This window comes from Alnus glutinosa, chromosome 10 (genome assembly GCF_958979055.1).
Source record: "Alnus glutinosa chromosome 10, dhAlnGlut1.1, whole genome shotgun sequence".
Classification (NCBI taxonomy): Eukaryota; Viridiplantae; Streptophyta; class Magnoliopsida; order Fagales; family Betulaceae; genus Alnus; species Alnus glutinosa.
Window position 1 is genome coordinate 749,780 of NC_084895.1, and position 22,964 is coordinate 772,743.

At 35.0% G+C, this 22,964-nt stretch overlaps 2 protein-coding genes across 5 annotated transcripts; one reads left to right on the forward strand and one right to left on the reverse strand.

Annotated features, from left to right (window-relative positions):
- The first annotated feature begins 2,313 nt into the window (after positions 1–2,313).
- On the forward strand, positions 2,314–4,949 carry LOC133880328 (uncharacterized). 4 transcript variants are annotated; one of them, XM_062319281.1, is made up of 5 exons: positions 2,314–2,643; positions 3,755–3,833; positions 3,962–4,143; positions 4,470–4,542; positions 4,644–4,949. In XM_062319281.1, the coding sequence occupies exons 1-5, from the start codon at positions 2,500–2,502 to the stop codon at positions 4,796–4,798; spliced, it is 633 nt and encodes a 210-aa protein (XP_062175265.1). In that variant the 5' UTR covers positions 2,314–2,499; the 3' UTR covers positions 4,799–4,949. The 4 variants fall into 4 exon arrangements, with proteins under 4 accessions (XP_062175265.1, XP_062175263.1, XP_062175262.1 ...); XM_062319279.1 differs by having other exon boundaries at positions 2,315–2,643; positions 3,752–3,833; XM_062319278.1 differs by having other exon boundaries at positions 2,316–2,643; positions 3,956–4,143.
- Positions 4,950–6,466: 1,517 nt separating this feature from the next.
- On the reverse strand, positions 6,467–19,680 carry LOC133880147 (uncharacterized). The gene is made up of 6 exons (XM_062319034.1): positions 19,482–19,680; positions 19,359–19,393; positions 14,352–14,543; positions 9,573–9,623; positions 6,921–6,994; positions 6,467–6,823 (listed from the first exon to the last, which is right to left on the reverse strand). Exons 1-6 carry the CDS (start codon positions 19,553–19,555, stop codon positions 6,761–6,763), a joined length of 489 nt encoding a protein of 162 aa, XP_062175018.1. The 5' UTR covers positions 19,556–19,680; the 3' UTR covers positions 6,467–6,760.
- Between the last annotated feature and the right edge of the window lie 3,284 nt (positions 19,681–22,964).

The window sequence follows — 22,964 nt, forward strand, 5'->3', positions numbered from 1 at the left end:
TGTTGGTATGAAAAAACAATTCCCAAGATTTTTTTTTTTAATTTTTTTTTATGTGTATATATATATATACAACTTTTCTTCGTCATGTTGATATGAAAAATCAATTCCCAAGTTTTTATTTTTTATTTTTTTTATTATATATATATACTTGAAAAAGATAAACAAACTAAAGAACTGAGAAAGGGAGAGAGGAATCCTATCCAAAATAGGTAGGAGAGGATTCTTGATAAAACAGAAAAAATGGGAATGCAGCCAAAAAAATTTCTGGTCGCGGCCCAGTTTGACACATGATGAGCACAGAAGTTTAGACTTCTGTTGACATGACTAGCTGTCCAGCTAGTTGTTGATGGAATGATTGTTAAAACTTGAGAGATTGTTGTAGCAATACGTCAATTTTGCATGATATCTGGATGTTGAAGTAACAAAGTAACTGTGAGAGAATTACTTCCCAAGAAAATTTGATGAAGGGAATTTAAGCAATTTGATGTTTATATAGTTCAAAACATTGAGGACCAAACATCTTGCAAGTACGTTGACAAACCATTAAATCTTGCAGGTTTAAAACTGTTTCCAAAACAGCTACCAAACAGCCAATCTGAATAAACCGATTATTTGCTCATAGCACTTCATCACATGGTTACGAATAACTGTGAAAACATTACAGATTAACATGACATTTTTTTATCAAGAAATATACTGTCTCCTATGATAAGTTAGTGGCAAAATGCTACACTGGATTAACATGACATTTTTTTATCAAGAATTTTTTTTTTTTTTTTTTTTTTTCAAAAAATAATAATAAAAAAAAAACCTAAAAGAAAAAGAAAAAGCCGAGAGCAGAGAGTGGCCACTCCAAATTGGTCAGAAGAGATGTACAACCAATCTACTCTCAATTTATTTCTCTTTTATTTTTATTTTTAAAAAGAACAAAAAAGAAAAAAGAAAAGAAAAATTGGTTTAGGGGTGGCCAAACCACCCTCATAGGGGTGGTCGGCCACCAAAACCATTTTTTATTTTCTTTTTATTTTGAGACGTTTAAGATTTATTTGTTACAAAATCAAACCACACGAACGAACTTAATAATTTTTTCTTTAAAGAAAAAAAAATGATATTTTAAGTTAAAAGTAATGTTAGAAATTACATTTTTATCTTACGATGATGAAGTTTGACATGACAGTCCCAATTAACTCTTGGATCAATTTTTGTTAAAAAAAGAAAAAGAAACAAAGAAAATCCAAGGGTTGGTTGGGCTACCACATTAGCATTGTGGAATAATTGTTTAATAGAAATATGGTTTCTAGTATTACTCTTTAAAGTAATAATGATCAACTAGTATTAAAAATGTGTAATGTTACATACCACATATAAACGTCTCATAAATATCTCATAAAGTTGACGTGATAGAGTCTAGTAGCTATTGGATTACCAACTATTTTATATTATATATATTCAATGGCTAATAGACCTTGCCACGTCGGCTTTGTAAAAAATCACGTTTTTATCCTATAATGCTAACATAACAGTCTCAACCAGCTCTTGAATCAATCTTTTTTTAAAATAAAAAATAAAAATACTACATATTATACCCTCGTCCCATTGGGCTGATGGACCCTTGTTATAAAACATAAAAAATAAAAAAATTAATAAAAAAATTAAATTCAAGAGTGAATGGACACTGTCACATCAATTCATTGGGATGCGAATGCATTATATAACATTTTTCAGAACAAAAATACGATTTATAACCTTACTCTTAAAAATATTCATTGATGTCATAGGAATGGGCATTGGGCAGTTAGATTTCCAAAAGGCTCGCATCAGGAAAGTAATTGGAGAGGAGCCGGTCCTTTATACATAAGGGCAAAATTATAATTTTATATAAAATTACAATTTTACCCTTATATAGAAAGGACGACTCCTCTCCTATTAAAAGCAACCGGAGAGGATTCTGGTCCAAAAGGCTCAGAATAATCTGAGAGACCCGTATCAGTCGTTTAATTTAATTTGGGTCGTCTCCAACTTCTTGGTTCACAGAAATGCACAAAAAATAGTAGAAAAAATTAAAAATTAAAAATTGATGAATTTCATCAGATAAAGACAAACCCTGACTGACGAGTCAGATTAGCAGTGGCATGTATATATGGCTGAAATTCCCCCGAAAATATTATATAAACAGACAAAAAGATTATTTTTCATATTTATTTACATAAATAAAAGGAAGACAAAAAAAAAAAAAAAAAAAAACCAGTGGCACATATTGTCCCAAGCACCATATGGATCACAAGCCTTTCCTCCTATGACTCTCTTTCATTGCTCTCTCTGTCTTCCATTGTATGTTCAGCATTATAACAATTTCCTCTCTCCTTTCAGATAATTAAAGATATTCAAAAACAAGTAGGGGGAAAAAAATTGGTGATTAAATAGAAAAGAAATACAAAGAAAGAAAAAAAAAAGATACGGTGAAAATAAGCATCATATATTTCTCTTCTCTCCAAGAAGATGGAAATGGCAATGATGCTAGGAAGAGGAGTAGCAATTGGAGCTTCAAGCTTTCCATCATCGTCTTCATCATCTTCTTCTTCTCCCTCTTCTTCATATCTCACGCAAAATGCCAAGCCTACCCCATTATCCATACTCCCCTTGGTATGTATCTCCAATAACACTTTTTTTTTTCTTTTTTTTGGGGTTTTATTTATCAAGTTTAGAATAATAATTTGGTTATTCTTAATCATGTCTACACAACTATTTCAAACAATTTTTTTTTTTTTTTTTTTTTTTCCATCTTATAATAATTTGGTTATTCTAGCTTAATCATGAAGATGGTGTTGGACCATTTGCATGCAATCTTTTTACCTCCTCATCAAGCTGATAAGAGACTCTTTGGGGTGTGGAGAACATCATTTGGGCATCTAAAAGTTGATTAAATCGTCTAGCTAGTTCAACATTGAGGCATATAATTTGTTATTTTCTTTTCAACTGAGTCCCCCTATTTTTGTAAGTCTTCAGACCAGTTGATCTTTGCTTAAGCTTTGGATTCTTTCCTTCAATGAAGGCATGATTCTCATAATCACTACTGGTTTAAGCTTCTTACCATTACAAATATTTTGGCTGAAATTTAATTTGTGACAATCTCTTTATCTTTATCACTAGATGGAGGGTAAATGGTAGAATAAAGATTAGCAAAAGCATCTAAAAATATACTGCATTTCATTGTTAAGAAGATGCTGCAAAAGATAATTAAACTGATATCTCCCTAAATGATCTTCACTTTGGGCCTGAGAATATAACAACCTTCATCAAACTTAGCTTAGTAAGTATGCTTGTCAATCTGGAGGGGATGAGCCAAAGTGAAGATTTCTATAATCTCAAAGATATGAGTTTAACAGGCTACCTTGGACTCATGCATCCTTGTCCAATCCCAGACTGTTAAAAGGTTGCTTCAACTTCAATTTGTCTATAAATATAGGGATTGTTTATGCAGTAAAATTTGTCTATAATATAGCATGATGTTCCGCGCTCCGTTTAGGGTAGGAGAAAACGCCGGCCTCCGTTTAGGGTAGGAGAATACCTTAATTTTGTTATTAGATTCTTCTGCTTACAGAATGTGTCCCTTTTATGGTGGTTCTTAAAACTCCAAAACAGGAATTAAGGTTTTTCATCTTCTTTTCTAACACCTTATATTTTGCTATATTTTGTGATAGCAAGATGGAGGTTAATTAGTTTATTTTTTAAATTTGTTTGACTTCTGCAGCAGAAGGTATGTAAATTATTGGCCTTTCACAGAAACATGATCATTTCCTGCTCTGCTGTGCAAGAATCATCTACTTCTACAGGTAAGTTGCTGCATTCTTATAACAGAGCTTTGGATTTTGGCATCTATTTAATGAACATTCATGCAGAAGTGACAATGGTAAGCAAAATTCGTGAAGTTACACAATTTAAATGTTTTTACTAGTGGCAGCCGAAACAAAGGAGGTGAAGGCAGCCCCAAAAGAAGCTCCAGCAAAGGCCAAACCTCCAGCAAAAGCTCCAACGAAGCCACTGCCTCAAATGATGGAGGAGGATGTCATCCCTTCACTGAAACCAATACTTGAAGCTCAAGATGATATCTCTGAAATTGAACTATCTTTCCAAGACAACAGGGTGAGTTTTTCACTTGTACCTAATGCACTTTGCCAAAGCTGGACATGATTTCAATTTTCAATATCTAAACCCCTGGCCAGAATTGCCCAAGTTCATGTTTATTGTGGGACTCGAGCTTTCTTTAATAAATGAGACTTAACAAGTGAAATACTTAATTGAAATGGAAGGTAAATTACGGAGACAGTGTTCAAACTTATGACTTCTGTTATAATACCACGTTAAATCACCATTTATTTCAAAGGCTTAAGCTGATAGGAAAAAGTGACTATAATCGTTTAATCATTTGATTAATATTCTGACATATTAGGTTTGATTAAATCTGACAGTTGGAAGGATCCTTTCTAAGGAAGGGCATTCCCCATTCCTTTTGGGCCTTCTTCCCAAATGGAGTCCTCACAGGTACTTCTTATGGCAATCTATCTGAAACAATGCTAATTGTTACCCAATTGCACAAACAAACACCCACAATCATTTACTCTCTGCTTTGGGCAAATGCACAGGTCCAAAAGGGTTTTCTCTGTCCTCCTATGGCTCAGAAGCAAGCACTGTTGAGCCCTTTCTCATTGATGAGAAGAAAATTACCTCCAAACACATTGTCTATTGGGTTGCAAAACGTTTGGCAGCTCAAGGAATCAGTCCTGTGTGGAAAGATTAACCTCTTACAGATTTTCATTTTCATTACACAATGATGAAAGATATTCAGCCTGTGTTGCACTTGGCTTAATGACTATAATATAGCATCCTGTTAATTAAGGTACACATTGTTCACAGATATCTAATCACACCATGAAATTTGATTTGCTTCATTTTGGTTCTTGGTGGCTTAATGACTTTAGAATGAGTTTGGCACGGCGATTCCGTAAATTAAAAGTGTAATTTTAAACCAGATCACAAAAAATATATCATTTGGAAGCGCGTTTTTTAAAAACACGACTTTAAATGTTAAATTGCAATTTTACCAAACGCTTAACTATGTTTTTGAAAATTCTATTTTTAAATAGTTATTATTAAATCGCACATTTTGAAATCGCACACTCAAATGGACTCCTACTGTTCGAATGATTCATTAGTTAAATTCATGTGCCATTTAGGCACACTCCTGACTTGAATGCCTATAAAGTGTGTTTGTTTTGAATAATATTCAAAATAATATTAAACTTTTTTTAAAAACAAATTATATTTTATTCAACTTTTTCAAAAAATTTCAAATTTTATCTCAAAAGCCAAACCTTGTAATTCGCACAGTAAATTCGAATAATATTCGGATTCAACACCCAAATGGACCGCCTTCTTGCTCGCATAATGGAATGAGCAAATTACTTGAGTGAAGGATAGGAAAATTTGCTCAACTATGAGAACCATTATATATATTAACCAACTTGTGTATCCTTTCATTTTTCATTTTTCAAAAGAATAATTGTTCCTTTCCTATAACTATTTCTAAGAATGGTATTGCAATCAAACAAAAAAATAGTTATTTTATATGAATAGTCATTCCATTTCAATGGTCTATTCCACGTAACAAACAAGCCTACATGTCACCCGGCTACAAATGGCAACACTCAGTCTTCTCTCTCTCTCTCTTTGAAAAAACAACACCCATTGTTACTTCTTGGTCGCCTTTCTTCACCATCTTTATATTGGTTTAAAAAATTAGTACTTTCTTTAGTTTTAGTGAACAAATTATCTTTCTCATTTTTTTTTTTTAAAAAAAAAAAAAAAACCTAATGCCAGATGCATCATGTCCAAATTATTGTTTGCACTATTGCACCTTCCTTTTATATATATTTCTTTTGAAGTGCCCAAGAATCTTTCACTACTAGCCCAATCAAGGGTGTGTACAGAATAAACCCTGGGCTGAGCAAAAGATGTGGTTCAGATAATAAATAATAATAAAAAAAAAAAATAAAAAAAAAATAAAAAAACCCATCATAACCTTAAAGATACTTGCACGTATAAACATACACTCACCCTAGAGGAAAGAAACCACTACTCCCTATCAACTTAGCACTAAAGGCTTGGTCAATAGGCCAATTACATTAACCCTTCATTGCTTCGCCCGGACACATTTTATATGAATAACGATAGAAATCAAACTTTTATCTTACCATTATCTCACCCTGTTGATGTGGCAATGCCAATCATCCCTCATAATTTTTTTATTTTTTAACAAGAATTTATATAATAACTGATTGACACTGCCACATCAGCACAATATGATAATGGTAAGAATAAAAGTGTAGTTTCTAGTCTTTATATATATATATAGATGTGTGCATGTGAGAATAATATACATACATAATATGTGTGGAGAGAGAAAGAGAGAGAGAGAGAGAGATCTGAGTCATTATATCCATACATAAGCCATACTTACATGGTCGATACACCTTACACGCAGCACATGCTTGATTGTGAATTGTGTAGATGCATGGACCATGCTTTTTGTCCCACATAATCACCATTTGCTAACAAAGTTTCACAAATTTTGTTTTGATGAACACAAGTAACAGGTAGTCCTGTCCCCTTTTCTCTTTTTGGCCGTAAGGTGGCCCTGAATTCGAATTCCAAAAGCATTATACGAATCCAGTCCATACCATTCGTAAGTTCTGATGGAGTGTCAGGTGCCAAAGCTGGCATTTGCATTGCGCACTGCACGGCGAAGTTCACCCAAGAAGTCCATCTGGGAACCAACCAAATATGTGTGAGAGAGAGAGAGAGAGAGAGAGAGAGAGAGAGTTGAAGGAGAAGCACAAACACAGTAATGAGAATTTTCTTACTCTTCCCTGAGGAGGTGTAAATTGACCCTGACCCCACGCTGGTGCAGCACTTGCTGAGTACATAACTGGTCTCTCTGAAATATGAGAACACCAAAAATGTAAATAAACCAGCTAGTTTAGTCACAACAGGGTAAGCAAGCAATCAATCATAGTTATACCAATACATGCTTAAATTTTTTGTTTTGATTTTTCCCCCCTCACATCTTTTTGGCTCACAAAAATAATATGACTAAGGAGGAACAAAGAACCCAGCAACATAGATGGGGTCAAAAAACGACAGAAGAACCAAAAACGAGAGAGAGAGAGAGAGAGAGAGAGAGAATGCAAACACATAATACAGCAAGAAATGCAAACACATAATACAGCAAGAAACTACTAATTACACCTATCAATTACAAGGCTGCTCCAAAATGATATCCATCCCAAATAGGAGAGAGATAATATGTGAGCATGTGTAAAATAAGCATAGAATCTATAGATCATTTTGTTCTCCATTGTAAAGTGGCAAGAGAATTATAGACTTCATTTTTAGCCTTTTCGGAGTAGAATGGGTCATGCCTAGAAGGGTGAAAGAGTTGTTGGATTGTTGGAGAGGTTAATTGGAAATTTGTTCTGTTTTAGACCTTTGGAGGATGTCCTCTTTGTGCTTAACGTGGTGTATATGAAGAGAGCAGAATGCAAGGTATTTTGACGATCGTGAGATTTCGGTGGCAGAGATAAAGAAGATCTTGGTCAAATCGCTTTATACATGAACATGGACGTATAATATCTCACAAATTTCTAACTTTTCAGATTTTGCGGATTTTTTTTTCCTTCTTTTTCTCATTAATGAGATTTTCTCATGTATACTTCTTGTGTACTAGGGACGCCCCTTTGCACTTTTAATGATGAAATGCATTACTTACAAAAAAAGAAAAGAAAAAAAGAAAAAAAAAAAAGAAAAGAAAAAAGAAGATAATATGGCCTAATCACTTTTTAACTCCACTTGGAAGTTTTTTTTTTTTTTTTTTTTTATAAGTACGAAACCACTTAGAAGTTACAATAACATGCCTCAAAACCAGCTGGAAAATGGGCGGTGCATATCAGTTAAGTAGAGTCAAAAGTAGAAATCGAAACCATATATTTGGTGAGGGAAGGCTTGCATCAGTTGAAATTGAAACCATACATTTGGTGAGGGGAGGTAACAAAATGCAAGCCTCCTTAAAAGCTCGCAATTAATTAGGCCTAAATTCTGCAGCCTGCAGGTAAGCTTCAAGCATCCAAAATCTCTTCATCCTTGGCCACCTTCAATTACCTATCCCTAATCTTTCCACAGCCTGCCTATTGATCCTTTTTACCCTAAACATCATACATTAGTGATCAAACTCTATCTTCAGCATCCCCCAACACACAACCTCAACCTTTATTTGTCTAGATGGTTTCACAGCACCCACCCCAAAATGTTATGATGTGGTAAGAATAAACATAATTTGCTTTGAAACTTTGATGAATTGGCTGGACTACACTAAAATTCATTAACTGAAGATATAGCTCTTATTTCATCCTTTCCAATAAGATGATGTTATAGATATATATAAAGACTGCAGCCCATAATGGTTGATGGCACCTTATCTATTTTCACATGCAATAGTGGATTTTGCAAGCATTTAGGTTATTTGATACATTAAGGCCCTCTTATATGGAAGATAGCAAAGGGAAAACTAACTGCTGCTTTTCACCAGAAAACAATTTTTTTTTCACTAATAGGTGTAACACTATAAACCACGCAAATATAAGTAAAAATATCTAAGACAATTATGCACACTACTTCGAGCTAATTCAAGACAATTTTGATATGTGTCTATTTAATAGTATATAGATCTATTTAGTTCTGTGGATCTACAAACGATGCACTATTATAGTATTATAGATAAAATGAGTGAGGCCTAGATGGAGCACTGCTCTTATCCCTATAGATATATCGCCTATCTGTTTGCACAGAGGCTCTCCTGAAAAAGAGGGGAGAAAATATGGACGGAGAGGAAAAAAAAAAGAAATAAATTGAAAGTGGAGAGAAAACCGATTAAATAATTATTATGATGCCACAAAGTGACTAAATAATTACGATGATGTCATCTTATGACGTCTCATAACTCGATTACATTTTTAACCTTTTTTCAGGTTTTTGTTAGACGATAATAAAGGAAATGACAGTTAAGAAATTGTTTGTGGAAAAAAGTATGATCAGAAAGTGTCAATCAGTTCTCTTGATCATATTGTTTCTTTGTTACATTAAACTCTATAACATGATGACGGAGAGGAAAAAAATAAAAAATAAATTGAAAGTGGAGAGAAAACCGATTAAATAATTATTATGATGCCACAAAGTGACTAAATAATTACGATGATGTCATCTTATGACATCTCATAACTCGATTACATTTTTAACCTTTTTTTCAGGTATTTGTTAGACAATAATAAAGGAAATGACAGTTAAGAAATTGTTTGTGGAAAAAAGTATGATCAGAAAGTGTCAATTAGTTCTCTTGATCATATTGTTTCTATGTTACATTAAACTCTATAACATGATGAACTAATTTCTAGAAACTCAAGTTTTCTCAAGTTTAATCTAGGTTATGTTATGATTGAGTGCAAAAGAAAATGACCACTCACCAGATAAATCTATTGATGGATTATTGCAGCAATGCATTGCAGCAGCCCAACCTGCACCCGAAGATACATGAATGATGGAGATCACACGATATTTTTTTTCACAAGTAAGATCACAAAATATTAAATCACATCCAAGTGGTCGCACAATATCAAATCATTACAAATCTCAAACAAGTCACTGAGAAAAATAATTTCAGCTTCTCTTTTGACAATAAGTGTCATGCAAAATTCCCATGCCAATTATTGTATCAAGCAGCCAAGGGCTTTTAAGAAAATGTAAGTACGTATCTGCCAAAGAAGCAAAGAACATAACACAGATTAATGACTAGGAAGGGTGGATTCATTTCATTAGGAATGACAATTACCCTACCTATCATTACCAAAAGTCAGCCTTCACGTAAGAAATTGGGTTTAGTACATGTATCTAGTCTCATTATGTGAATCCACCAGCATTATAAATGAGTATAGCGTTCAAGAGCAACTCAAAACTTGGCTTGATAAAAGCTTGTTCACTGTTTACTTGTTAAACAAAAAAGTTCAAGCCCAATTCTAAGGCTTGTTTGATGAACAAGCCAAGCTTTTGAGCAGACAAAGCTCAGCTTGTTTAGGCTACAAAACAAAGCTCCTGAGCTGGTTCATTAATAAGGCTTGAAACAAGCTTGATATGCATGCATACACACATATTGCCAATTTTTCAAAAGTTGACAGGCTCACCAAGCTGCTTGTGAGCGCGGCAATTTTATCTCAAACCAAACTCAAGCTTAGGTTTGTATAGCCCAAAAGAAACTTGATTTAAGCTTGAGCTCATATCTTAAATAAGCCAAGCTTAAGCAAGACAAAGCTCGACTTGACTCGGCTTATTTGCAATAACGCACCATATCATTGACAAAGGTTTTTGTTGACTAGGTCAATACTTACTATTATGTTTGGGTACACTACAGTGGATTACACTGTTATAAAGTTGATGGAAGATTTTTTTTTATGGATAATAATTTACTAAAAAAAAGAAAAAGGCCAAGCCTTTGTACACGAAGTATACAAGAGAAACGACTACCTTAAAGGTATCTGAGATCTATAAAGTTAACAAGATCTAAAATATTCACATATGAGAAATTATGAACATAGACTACAATCCAATCCAACAGAGATCTCAAAGTGTAAGGTGACCACTAGACCAAAAAAAAAAAAAAAGTATACTTAGGAATGGAGGTGAGAATCTGAGATTGGTGGTGGATTGCTCTGAGTTGGAGAAGAAACTAAAGAGGGCGGAGGCTGACTCAGAGGGGATCGTTGGGTCAATGAAGAAGGCGAAAAAGAAGAAGGGCATTCTCGTCAATCGTTAGCAGAAGAAGATTCTAGGGTATGTGTGGAGAAAGATGTGCGATCGGATTAAGGCCGAAGTGGGTCGGAAACAAAGCACATTGGACTCATAGTCCTCAAACAACCACCGATTCCTTTCTATCCAAATGCTTCGCATTTTTATTTATTTATTTGATAAGTCAAATGCTTCGCATTAAGAACACCATACTACAGTCCAATCCATGAATAACTTTCTAGATAGCCTCTTTGGGATGTCCCCGCCCTTGAGTTTTCCAACAATGTAGCAGCTCTTAGTTGTTGTTAAGCATGGCCCATGAAACTTTGAATAAGTTGAGAACCAAGTACCAAAGATCACTAATGTACTCAGAATGGATGAGTAACTGATTAATGGTCTCCTCATTCTTTTTGCAAAGGCCACACCAATTTACAAGAGTGAAACCCTGCCTTCTAGGATTATCAATCCTGAGTATTCTACTCAAAGCTACCTTCCATGTAAAGAACGCAATGCGGGGTGAGGCCATATCCTTCCATACACTTTTCCCAGGGAACGGACAAGGCTCTCTAATTCGTAACTTGTTATAATAGCTCTTCACTTCAAAGCCGTGATTATTGGTTGAGGTCCACAACAATCTATTTGCCTCCTCCAAATGGGTTGTCGAGGAGTATAGCAAATTAAGGAAAGAGTCGAGATTCCAACTCTCCCTTGATGAAACTCGGATTCCAATGAATAGAAGTTCCGAAGGATCCCAAGTAATCCAACACCAAGGACTCTTTGTCACGAGCTATCGAATAAAGTTTTGGAAATGAAGGTTTGAGAGCAAGCTTCACCGCACCATACATCATGCCAAAAAAACGAATACAGGACCCGTCTCCAACCTTGAAGGAGACAAACTTGGAGAAATTCACCCATCCATTCCTAATGTTCCTCCAAAGTATACCCTGTAAGGCCCTCGAGCCTCCTTTGAATACCAACCCCCACTCTAGACCCCGTACTTCTCAACAATCACTTGTTTCCAAAGAGAATTCTCCTCTTACACGAATCTCCAAAGCCATTTACCAAGTAAATCTTTAGAATAGCATGAGGTTTTTAACTCCTAACCCTCTTATAGGAACTAAGGAGCAGATATTCTTCCAGTTCACCATATGAAATTAGGGCTCACCGCCAAGACCATCCCAAGGAAAGTCCCTTTGAAGGCGCTCCAACCTCTTAGCTATATCAGTTGGTAAAGGAAAAGGTAACAAGTATGTAGGTAAGTTGGATAGCGTACTCTTGATTGGAGTAAGGCAACAACCCTACAACAAGTAAATCTTCTTCCAACTAGCCAATCTTCTTTCCATTTTCTCAGCTACAATGTCCCAAATAAGTCAAGGGCAGAGAAGAAATACTACAACTGAGAATGTTGGCCAGCTCTTCCTGATGCGGTACCCCCTCCCCTACGACTAATACAGATTTTTGAAGATTAATCTTCAAGCCTTAAATTGCCTCAAAACACAAGAGAATGTGACCCAAATTGTTGATTTGATCACGATCCACATTGCATGTAATAAATGTAGCATCTGCAAAAATAAGGTGCAATATTTTCAGGGGGCAGAGTTTTGGATGTCTACTCGGAATCCTGATAAATAACCTCCAACCATAGCTCTAGAGAGCATTATTTTCACAGCCTCCATGACAGTCACAAAGAGGAGACATGAGAGAGGATCACCTTTGGTGAAGGCCCTAAGAGCTACCAAAGAAACCACGCGGAGTACCATTAACCAAGATAGAGAAGCAGGCTGTGAAGATACAAGCAGTCATTCATTTCCTCCATTTAGAACCGAAACGAAAATGCTCAGAAGATAGAGGAACTTCCAATTGACATAGTCAAAGGCTTTTTCTAAGTCCAACTTGCAAATAATGCCAGGAATTCCCAACTTCAACCTGTTGTACAAACACTCATTAGCTATAAGAATTGGATCTAGAATTTGTCTCCCCCCAATGAAGGCATTATGACTGTTCAATATGAGCAATCCTAACACCTGTTTCATTCTAATAGCAAGGACTTTAGCCAAGATTTTACACACACTCCCCACCAGGCTGATGGGTCTGAAATCCTTAAATTCCAACTACCCAATCTTTTTAGGGATAAGAGCAATGAATGTAGCACCTCATGCTCATGAAAATTATGGAAGACGCGCAAAAGATCATCCTTCACTATAGCCCAACAAGACCAAAAGAAAGCAATATTGAAGTTGTTAGGAAACAACGCTTTGTCACCATGCACGCTCAAAAAGACCTGAAGAACTTCCTCCTCTTGAAACAGTCTCTCCAACCAATTCGCATTTGTAGAGTCTAAAAAGGAAAACTCCAAACCATCTGATTTACCATCTATACAAAGACTAGAGAAAAAGTTATTTCTCAGGTGAGAGTTGGCAAGGTAGTGACAAAACCCTGTGTTGTGATCCCTTTCTTTTAACCAAGTCGCCCTAGATTTTTGCCTCCGACTGGATTAGAAGCCTTGCCACGATACCTAGAAGAGGGGCGGGGTTTAGGTGGGTTCCTTGGAGTCATAGTTCACTGAGCCATTCAAATTAAGAAGTTCCCTAACATCTTTGACCCCACTCCCTGACACTTTTGAGGAAACCCAACGTTCCTCTAATACCCTTGCGACCGGATTCAATAGCGGAGAACAAATATGAAACCTCCTATTCAAATCCCATTTGAAACCCCCAAGAATTTTTCTAGCCCCTACATGCGTCTCTTGACCCCTTATGAGCTCTGACTACGTTTTGCCAACCCTATTTCTTCTTGCCTTTCAAAATAAGAATAAATCCCATCCACCTACCGTCGTTGAACTCTTCAATTTCCATATACCTCCCATGCGGGATACTACACCGCTAGCCCAAGATGGCACTCTGAGCATCTCTGAACTGTCGCATGAATCTCTAACTGGTTTCTGGCCTAGCCGCCTGTAGACCGTTGAGAGCACCCAAAGAGCTCCATCTCTTCCAAAATGGAGGTAATTGTACCTCGTTACACTATACTTAATCTGAAGGAAGTACTCCCTGGCTCGATAATGAATTCGAAGGATTTTGATTCTACCAAAACAAAAAAAAAAAAAATACTCCCCAAGGGCCTTTGAAGCACTAGCAGACTCAACGAGATAGAAACCTTGCAACAATGTCCTCAAACAACGTTGAAAACAATTTCCCATATATCCATGAAACCAACCAAGACCTAGAGAAGCTAAAAAATAGAGAGAACCAAAACACCAGCACTGAGAAGTGGCGGGATGCGCCGCCTAGAGAGAGAGAGAGAGAGAGAGAGATGGAGCACATCACTACAAGCAAGATCAATGAGGAGCGATGATAAAATGAAGGATCCATATTAATTGTTGATGGAAGAATGGAACAAGAGAACACATAAATAACCAATAAACATAAACTAATCCTTTTAAAGAGGCTCTAGCAAGAACTTACGATCATTCAGGAGTTGAAAAGCTTCACTGGTACAACACCCCTCTAAAGCTATCAATCTTGAACGCGGGTTTTCATTAAGAAGATTGCTGCTCACTGAATCCCCATGATCAATGATGGGCACATTTCTAGAAGCAGCACCTGGATTCTTCTCTACATCATTCCCATAAAGATTGTTTGCTCGATCAAACCGATCTGCAAAGTTTAATGAAATCAAATCAACATATAAAGTTTGTGTCAGCAGATGTGCAAATTGAGCTTCCTAACTGAATGCAGCAATAAACGTTCCAATTCTTAACCCCCCCACCCCCCTAACATAGACGAAAAGATATCTATCAGTTTATATTAATAAAAGTGCATACATAAGTTCATTGAGATGCCAGCTTAACTGCTACATGCATGAATTTTCCAACTTCTTCTTGAAGCAAAGAGAGGTCAACCAAAAACAAAATATAAGTTTCAGATCAATTCAGTGCATATCTAAACTGCAATTGTTCCGATAGAGCATTGCACCAAATCCCTACATCTGAAGCTAGTTTTCTTACCAAAACTTTTAGCAACAAAATAATTATAGCAAGCTAAATTAATTAATCAGAATAAATAAACTAAAAAAGATAACAGAGAGATAAGAGCATTTTTTCTGTCTCATTAAGTTTCATTTTTCTTTTTACGGGATTTTGTGTAATACAAGTTTTGAATCAATATGACAAAATCAAGCAAATAATCTGTCATTAACTTTTGTAGTGGCTCTTATTACTTATCCAAAAAAAAAATTGTAGTGGCTCCTTTTTTTCCATTGCCTCAATTCTGGTTGATAGATTCATACCTTCAACTCCTACATAAATTTGGATGCATCTACTTGATTTTCATGGGAAGACCAAACAAGCCTAGAAAGAATGAACTCAATTCTATGGTATCACAAAAAAGTTGACATGAACTTTCTTTTTTCGTGGAAGTAAGTATTTGTAATAAAAATGAGACAGACAAGAAAATGGAGGCATACTACTAAGGTGATTCCTGATGGCTAGGCTTGCCGGACACAGTGCAAATAAATATTCCAACAGAGCAGGGTATGGTCCATTTCACAAAAAGAAGTAAATATTTGCAAAGTTTTTTTTTATATAAGTAATTTCAAATTCATCAATAAAGCGCAGAGGGGCGCAACCCTAATACATGGGAAGTATACAAGAGCGCCCCTAAAAGGGAGGAATAGGTAATAAATTTAGAAAGTCTACAAAAGAAATATTTGCAAAGTTATGGAATCTATTCGCGTCTTTGTTTTGAGTTTTCAAATTAGAAAGAATGTACCACTGCCTGGTCTATTTATAATACAAACCCAAATCGAATGGCACAAATGTGTTCAGTTTCATTGGCATTGTTCTGAGTTATCCTATTATGTAGAATGTACTACTGAGTACAGATTTAATGCCAAAAGTAAGTGTTTTCGTGGCATCTTTGTTTTGATTTTTCTAATTCTGTAGAATGCACAACCACCTATACATCTAAGGTCATAATTCAGGTTGAATGCCACAAATATGTGTCCATCCACACACACAGATACTCACTCCCATGCCAAATTGAATGCAACTAGCACATGCATGCTTGCACACACACACACACACACACACACACAAGTGTAATGCATCTTTCTGCACCCGCTCCAGATTGCCTTGCCTGAAGTGGGATGCATCTTTCTATCAAGGAACCTAGGTATGATGCTCAAGAATCTTAGTAAGATGTTACGATCGTTTGGTATCTTTCTTTCTTTTTGTCCAGTTCGCTTTTCCTTATTTGATTGACAATTTACACACACCAACCAGTCTTGAACCCACAACCACCCTTTCCACCTGTTCTTATGGGGGAAGGAAGTGCTATTTAAGCTAGAGCTTATTGGTTTTCCTCTATCTTCCAATGCTGTATTCTAGCTTAAACAGTATTCCAGCCTCCAAATACAACCCAAAACCTAATTTTATTCACTTGTCTCATCCTAACATTGTCTATTGATTCTGCCTCAAAGATGCTTATTTTCCTAGAGTTTTGGAGTTCAAGCAGAAGATCCTGCTCCAGTTTCTGTTTCAAACCTTCTGTCTTGAGTATTTTTTATTACTATAAATAGCTCTCCTTAGGATGCATATAAGCTCTAAACCACTTGGCGTCGGTTTGGTGTCAGAGCTCTGAGTTTCAAAACAATGTTTCCGCATCTTGGGAGATCCTACATGCCTAGAATCACGTACGAGGACTTCAAGATTCTTCTTAAAGAGAAAATTCTTCAAGACTATCTTTATGATAAGATGGTGACTTTCCAACAAGATATTGGTGGAAGCCAGCCCCTCATAGTGCATACAATGAAGAACAGAAGATAATAGTAATAATAAAATAATAATAATAATTAAAAAAAAAAAAAAAACAGTTCAAACCTTGGATTTGCAAGAAATTCAAATTCTTATGTTTAGAGGTATCTTAGTAATCTGTAACTTGGTGTGTGTGTGTGGTCAAAATTGTTATATTCTTGTTAGGTTTCCTTTTCCTTACTTGACTCTACATTTTTGCTTAGGGGATTTAGTTACAACTCTTGTTCATTTTAGTGGGTCTTGATAGGTCAAAGTCTTAGCTTGGCCTGCCTATCAAGTTCCCTTGGCCAACAAGTTTACTTGGTCACCAAGCTCTTGTCTTATATGAATATAAAGTACTAAACATACTGAATATAAGCAACCAGTGGCTTTTCCCGATGTGTAACTCATCTCTATTATGGGTGTCATGCCCTAGGTATGATGCTTAGGGACACTAGTAAGATACTAGGATTTTTTTTCTTTTCTTTTCTCCGTGTTTTTTATGTTTACCTGCTGCATTCAAGCTCTAAACCAGTATTCCAGTTTCTAAAATCAACATATATAATACTTTAACCACATATCTTAGCATCCTAAACTTGTCCCTTACATCGGCCTCAAACATCCTTATATTCCTTGTGGTATTGATGCTTAGAGACCCTAGAATGATGCTAGGATCTTAAGTCTTCTTTTTCTGTCTTTTTACTTCTTTCTGCAGCATTCAAACGCTAAACCAGTATTTTAACCTCTAAATTTTTTTGATAAGTAAGAGAAATATCATTAATGAGCGCAAAGCGCAATCAAGTACACAAGAAGTATACAAGAAAGGCATCAAGAGGAAGAAGAAAACAAAACAAGGAAATCATTAAAACTAAACATTAAAGGTGCGAGGTACGCAGCCGACCAAGAGTACAAAGAATTAAAAAAAAAGAAGGAAATGAGTTCCTCAATAGTTCTTTCTTTGTCCTCGAACTGTCTCTCATTGCGTTCCCTCCACAAGCACCACAAAAGGCAACAAGGGACCATCTTCCACACGACCGCACTACGCAGGCGACCACCCGTCCACCAGCAAGCGAATAAATCTACCACCCGAAGGGGCATAACCCAAGACAAACTGAAACGACTAAAAATGGCGTTCCATAGAGCACAAGCAACCTCGCAATGAAGAAGAAGGTGGTCCACCGACTCCCCATTCAATTTGCACATACAACATCTATCAATCACAATAACACCCTTCTTTCTGAGATTGTCCAAGGTGAGGATCTTCCCTTGCGTAGCTTAACCTCTAAATACAGCCTATATAATACTTTACCCACACATTTTGGAATTCTAACCTTGTTTCTTACACCTGACTTAGAGATCCTTATATCCCTTAGGTTTCAGAGCTGAAACAAAAGATTCTGCTCCAGTTTTTGGTGGCAGACCTCCTCTGTCTTCTTTCTGTTTAATTTCAGATCTACCCAATCTCTAGATCTATAATAGATCTCTTTAGGATGGATCTATGCTCTGATTCCTACAGCTTTGGCTCTAATTCCAATGACCTCTAGCTGGAATGCACCTCCTCTCCTTGTAAGAACAAGGTGAAAGGCAAGGTTGTGTATACAAAACCAACCAGGTACATGCGACACTTACCAATAAAAATTAATAAATAAAAGGAAAAAAAAAAAAATCCCATCAGCGTGCAATATCCACTTGTGGTTCAATGTCTATTAAGTTTCAAATCTTCCCTATATCAGCATTGCTCTATTTGAGAAACATCTAAGCTCCAAATTATCCTCAGTTAAAACATCAAGCTTTTATCTCCTCTTTCAAAGTGTTGAGCTTTTTGAAGAAAACAAAACTGATCAAAACTAAAAAAGGAGAAAATTACCTTTTTTTTTATAAGTAATTCAAATTCCTTTAAAGTGCAGAGGGGTGCAGCCCTAGTTCACGTGAAGTATACAAGAAAATCCCCAATAGGATAGAAACGAAGAACAAAACTACTAGAACTCAGAAAATTTAGAAACAAATGGGAGAAATTTACTAATCATCCACTTTCAGAACTCCAAATTCTCTCATCTTGCATACTACATCCCTATTGAAATATTCTTTTCCCCTCACAGTTCTTGATAAGAGTCAGATGCCTTGAAGGCTGACCGTGGGAAAAACAGGGTATTCTACCATGCATAATTCTTCAAATCCCGACTATTATTTTCAAATTAAATTGTTGCGATTTTGTCACATTGGCATTTATCACTGTTAAACTGCAATAAAATATGGAACTACTAAAGCTATAAATACTGGATTGGTAAATATGGTAAATTGAAAACAAAAGTTGAGATTTAAAGAACTTTATGCGATAATACCTTAAGAATTGTAGAGCATCATAGTCCCAGAAAATAATTTTAATCATGGGCAGTATTATATAGTCGTGAAGTTGAATAATTCGTGGTTCCCAAACCCCAACGAACGAACCAATTTCCAAGTTGCATGATAGAATAACTTAGAAATTGTAGAGGATCCTGATCCCCGAAAATAATAACAATCATGGGTATTATATCTAATTGTGAAGTTGCAAAATTTGTGGTTCCCAAACCCCAATGAACGAACCAATTCATAAGATTATCCTTATATACTATATATCTAAAAAGAAGAAGAAGAAGCCATAAATTGGGAATATGAAAAAGAAGAGAAAAAGTGAGACCTGTGGACTTGCGCCGGTGGAGATTATTGCGATTCCTGCAATGAAACATTTTTACACATTTACATTATTAAAAAAAAAAAAACCCTGATTAAGGTTAGTAATAGTACATAGATTGATAGAAACCTTTGATTGGGAGGAGCATAGCGCTTGGTGGGTGCATCTGATGTTGGTAGGGTTTGTGTGGGGTTTTCCAGCATCTCTCTCTCTCTCCGTCTCTCCCTCTCTCTCTCTCTCTCTCTATGTGATGAGTGATCAGTCGGGACTCAACAGCTCACGGCACAAGAGAGAGAGGGGGGAGACAGACAAACACAGGAGGAAAATGGTTATCGCCCATTCATTTTTATCCTTCAAATGGGTCGGGTCACGGCTGGATTGTCATTTTTCTATATATAAAGGACAGTATAGGAAATTTCATAAAACTCAAATATAAGATTGACATGTGTCTTTTAAACATGTGAGAAATACATATTTTTTTATTAATGCTATTAAAAAAGTATGTGAGAAACACATTAATAGCATGTGAAGGGACACATGTCAATCTTATGTGAGTTGTATGAAATTTATTACAAACTGGTTTGTAAAAAAAATTTGTCCACAAATAAATAAATAAGTACACTACCAAACCCTCAAATTTGTAATATTTTCCAAACTATTAAAAATTTACAATCTACCCCTTTTATCCAGCAAAAAGACAAAAATAATCTAAAATTTTGTTAATAAGATAAAAATACCCTGATAAAAATAAATAAATAAAATAAAATTGTAGAAGATGGAGATGGCTTAGCCAAATGGGGGGTGGCCATAAATTGGTTTGGCCACCTCCATTTGTCCAAGGTCATCCCACCCTCCCTTCAAGCCTCTTTTTTTTAAAATAAAAATGTTTTTTTTTTTTTTTATATAATTTGTTGAATTTTATTTTTTATTTTTTATTAATGATATTTTTGTCATTTGGGGTACATTGCAAATTTTTAGTAGTTTGGGAGGATATTGATAAAATCTTAGTTTAATGAGATATTACAAATTATGTGTTAGTTTGATTGGAGTAGGGTATGTGTACTTTTTATTTTATTTTATTTTATTTTTTACTTTTTACCTTAAAAGGGGAATGACATAAATATAAGAGGAATTATCCGATCTATAAAAATATCATGTGTTTATTTCTCACATGCTTTTTAAATGGTTTTATTAAAAATTCATGTGATCTTGCATTCTAATTAAAAAATTACGTATTTCTCACATATTAAGAGACACATAATAGTTTTATGACTCGATTAAAGAAAATTCATTTAATCCAGTTTGAAGGAAATTTATGTGGGTGGTTAAATCTCATTCTGTCATGTTGTATAAAAGTTGTACAACAATTATTTATCTTACACGAATACTACTTAAAAAATGAGAAATAATATCTACACTCATTTCTCACAACAGCCCTACAACAAGCTGACGTGGCTGGTAATATTTTATTACTTTTTTACAAAAACAAAACAAAAAAAATAATAAAATATTACCAGCCACGTCAGCTTGTTGTGGGACTGTTGTGAGAAATGAGTGTAAGGATCATTTCTCTTAAAAAATACTCAAAACACAAGTTCAACACTAACACAACTTACTAGACATAAACTACAACAATACAAATATATATTACAACACACAACTAGAGTTTGAGAGGGATATAATTACTTCAACAAACCACAACCAACAATTCAAGTCAAGACACAACTCATTCTACAGCAATAGATAATACAACAAATATGTTTGAGAATCAAGAGAAGTAGAGATAAGAACCAACTTGTTTTTTAATGTATTTGTAATTAGTCTATAAATATATACTTTTCCATCAATTAAGTGAGGACAAATATTTTAAAACAGTTCAAGTATTCTATTAATCTACGACACAACGCAAAACATTATTTGTCCAACAAAAAAAATCGAATTTTCCATTTGACAATTTTCAACACAAACACTACTTAACAAATAATTCAAAACACATGTTTAGCACTAACACAACTTACTAGACATAAATTACAACACATAAATATATATTACAACACAACTTGAGTTTAAGGAAACTTAACTACTTCAACAAACCACAACCAACAGTTTAAGTCTAGATACAACTCAATTTTCAGCAATATATAATGCAACATATGTGTTTAAGAATCAAGAGAAGTATAGATAAGAACAAACCTAATTTTTAATGTATTTATAATGTTGAAAATCGTAATTAATCTATAAAAGTATACATTTCGATTAATTAAGTTATGACAAATATTTCCAATCAATTAAAGTGTTCTATATTTACCGTACAACTCAAAACGTTATTTGCCAAACAAGAAGTTCGATATGGGTGGAAGAGTGAAAGGAGAAAGTGAAAGAATTAAAACATTCAAAAGCACAATAAGAGAATGAGATAGACCAAAAGTTGATTCATGTTGTCCCGTTTGCCATTCTCTCCCTCAGCGGACTCTAGAGAAAAAACTCTCAGAAAACAAATATGAGATGAGGAGGGAGCAGTCCTCTTCTCCATTTCCCTTTATACTCCTCGCTTCTACCATTCTCCTCCCATTCCGATTTTTTCTTTTGTTTACACGTGTTCTCCGACCAGATTAGCAATTTTCTCTCCGCTATGCAGTCGTTCATCTACCTCCATGTTGTGTCGTTCATCTCCACCATGGCCGTTACTGTTGTTTGTTGGTTTTTGAATAAAAGTTTTTTTCTCCATAGATTTGTCCTTATGGACGATCTATGACATAAAGGTTTGTCAGGTGTGAAGAGTTATCCCTCACGGCCTGGATAGTTCAGTGTGAGGGGTTATCTCTTACAACATGGATAATTCGGTGTGAATGGTTATTTCTCACGGCCAGTTTAAATAATTTTTTCTAGGATATTTAGCCACTCTTGTCTTAGATCTACTCTGCTCGGAACAGATTTGTTTTTTAACTAGTTTTTGTACATGGGTTAGCGGAAAATGAAAGTCATAGATAGTATTTTATTGTAAGAATTTTGTTTGTTTGTATCTATAATTTTGTAACCTCATAGCATGTGGTTATGATTTTGCAGAGCTTTATGCTTCAAAAAAGAAAATTGATTCATGCTTAGCTATAATCATTAATCAAGAGAGATAATGAAAATAACTTACTAGACTTTCACTTCTTGTATATTATATAGGCAAGATATGATACATTCGGTACAATTTTAACAACTTTTTTTTAAAAAAAAAAAAAAAAAACCATTGAATATGTATGACTCATATGTAGAAAGCAGATCCAATTGTTAGTTTGAAAAAAAGTTGTTGGATTTGTACAGGAGTTGTAAATCTATCATATCTTTATATAGGTACTATGTAACACCCTCGTATTTGGTATAAGTTCAGTAAGAGTTAAGCCCAAGGTCTTGGGCTTAGATAAGTAAACCGATGTCAATGAACCTAGTAAGCTTAATAAATATTGGATCAAAGCCCACTTAAAAGAGATTATGACAAACAATTTATTTCATAATTCAATGTTTGATTCATATCATATGGCATAAAGAACAATAGGTAATACAACCTTATGATTTTTAGTGTAGCATAACTTTTCATTAATTAAGTGCATTACCTACCTTCAA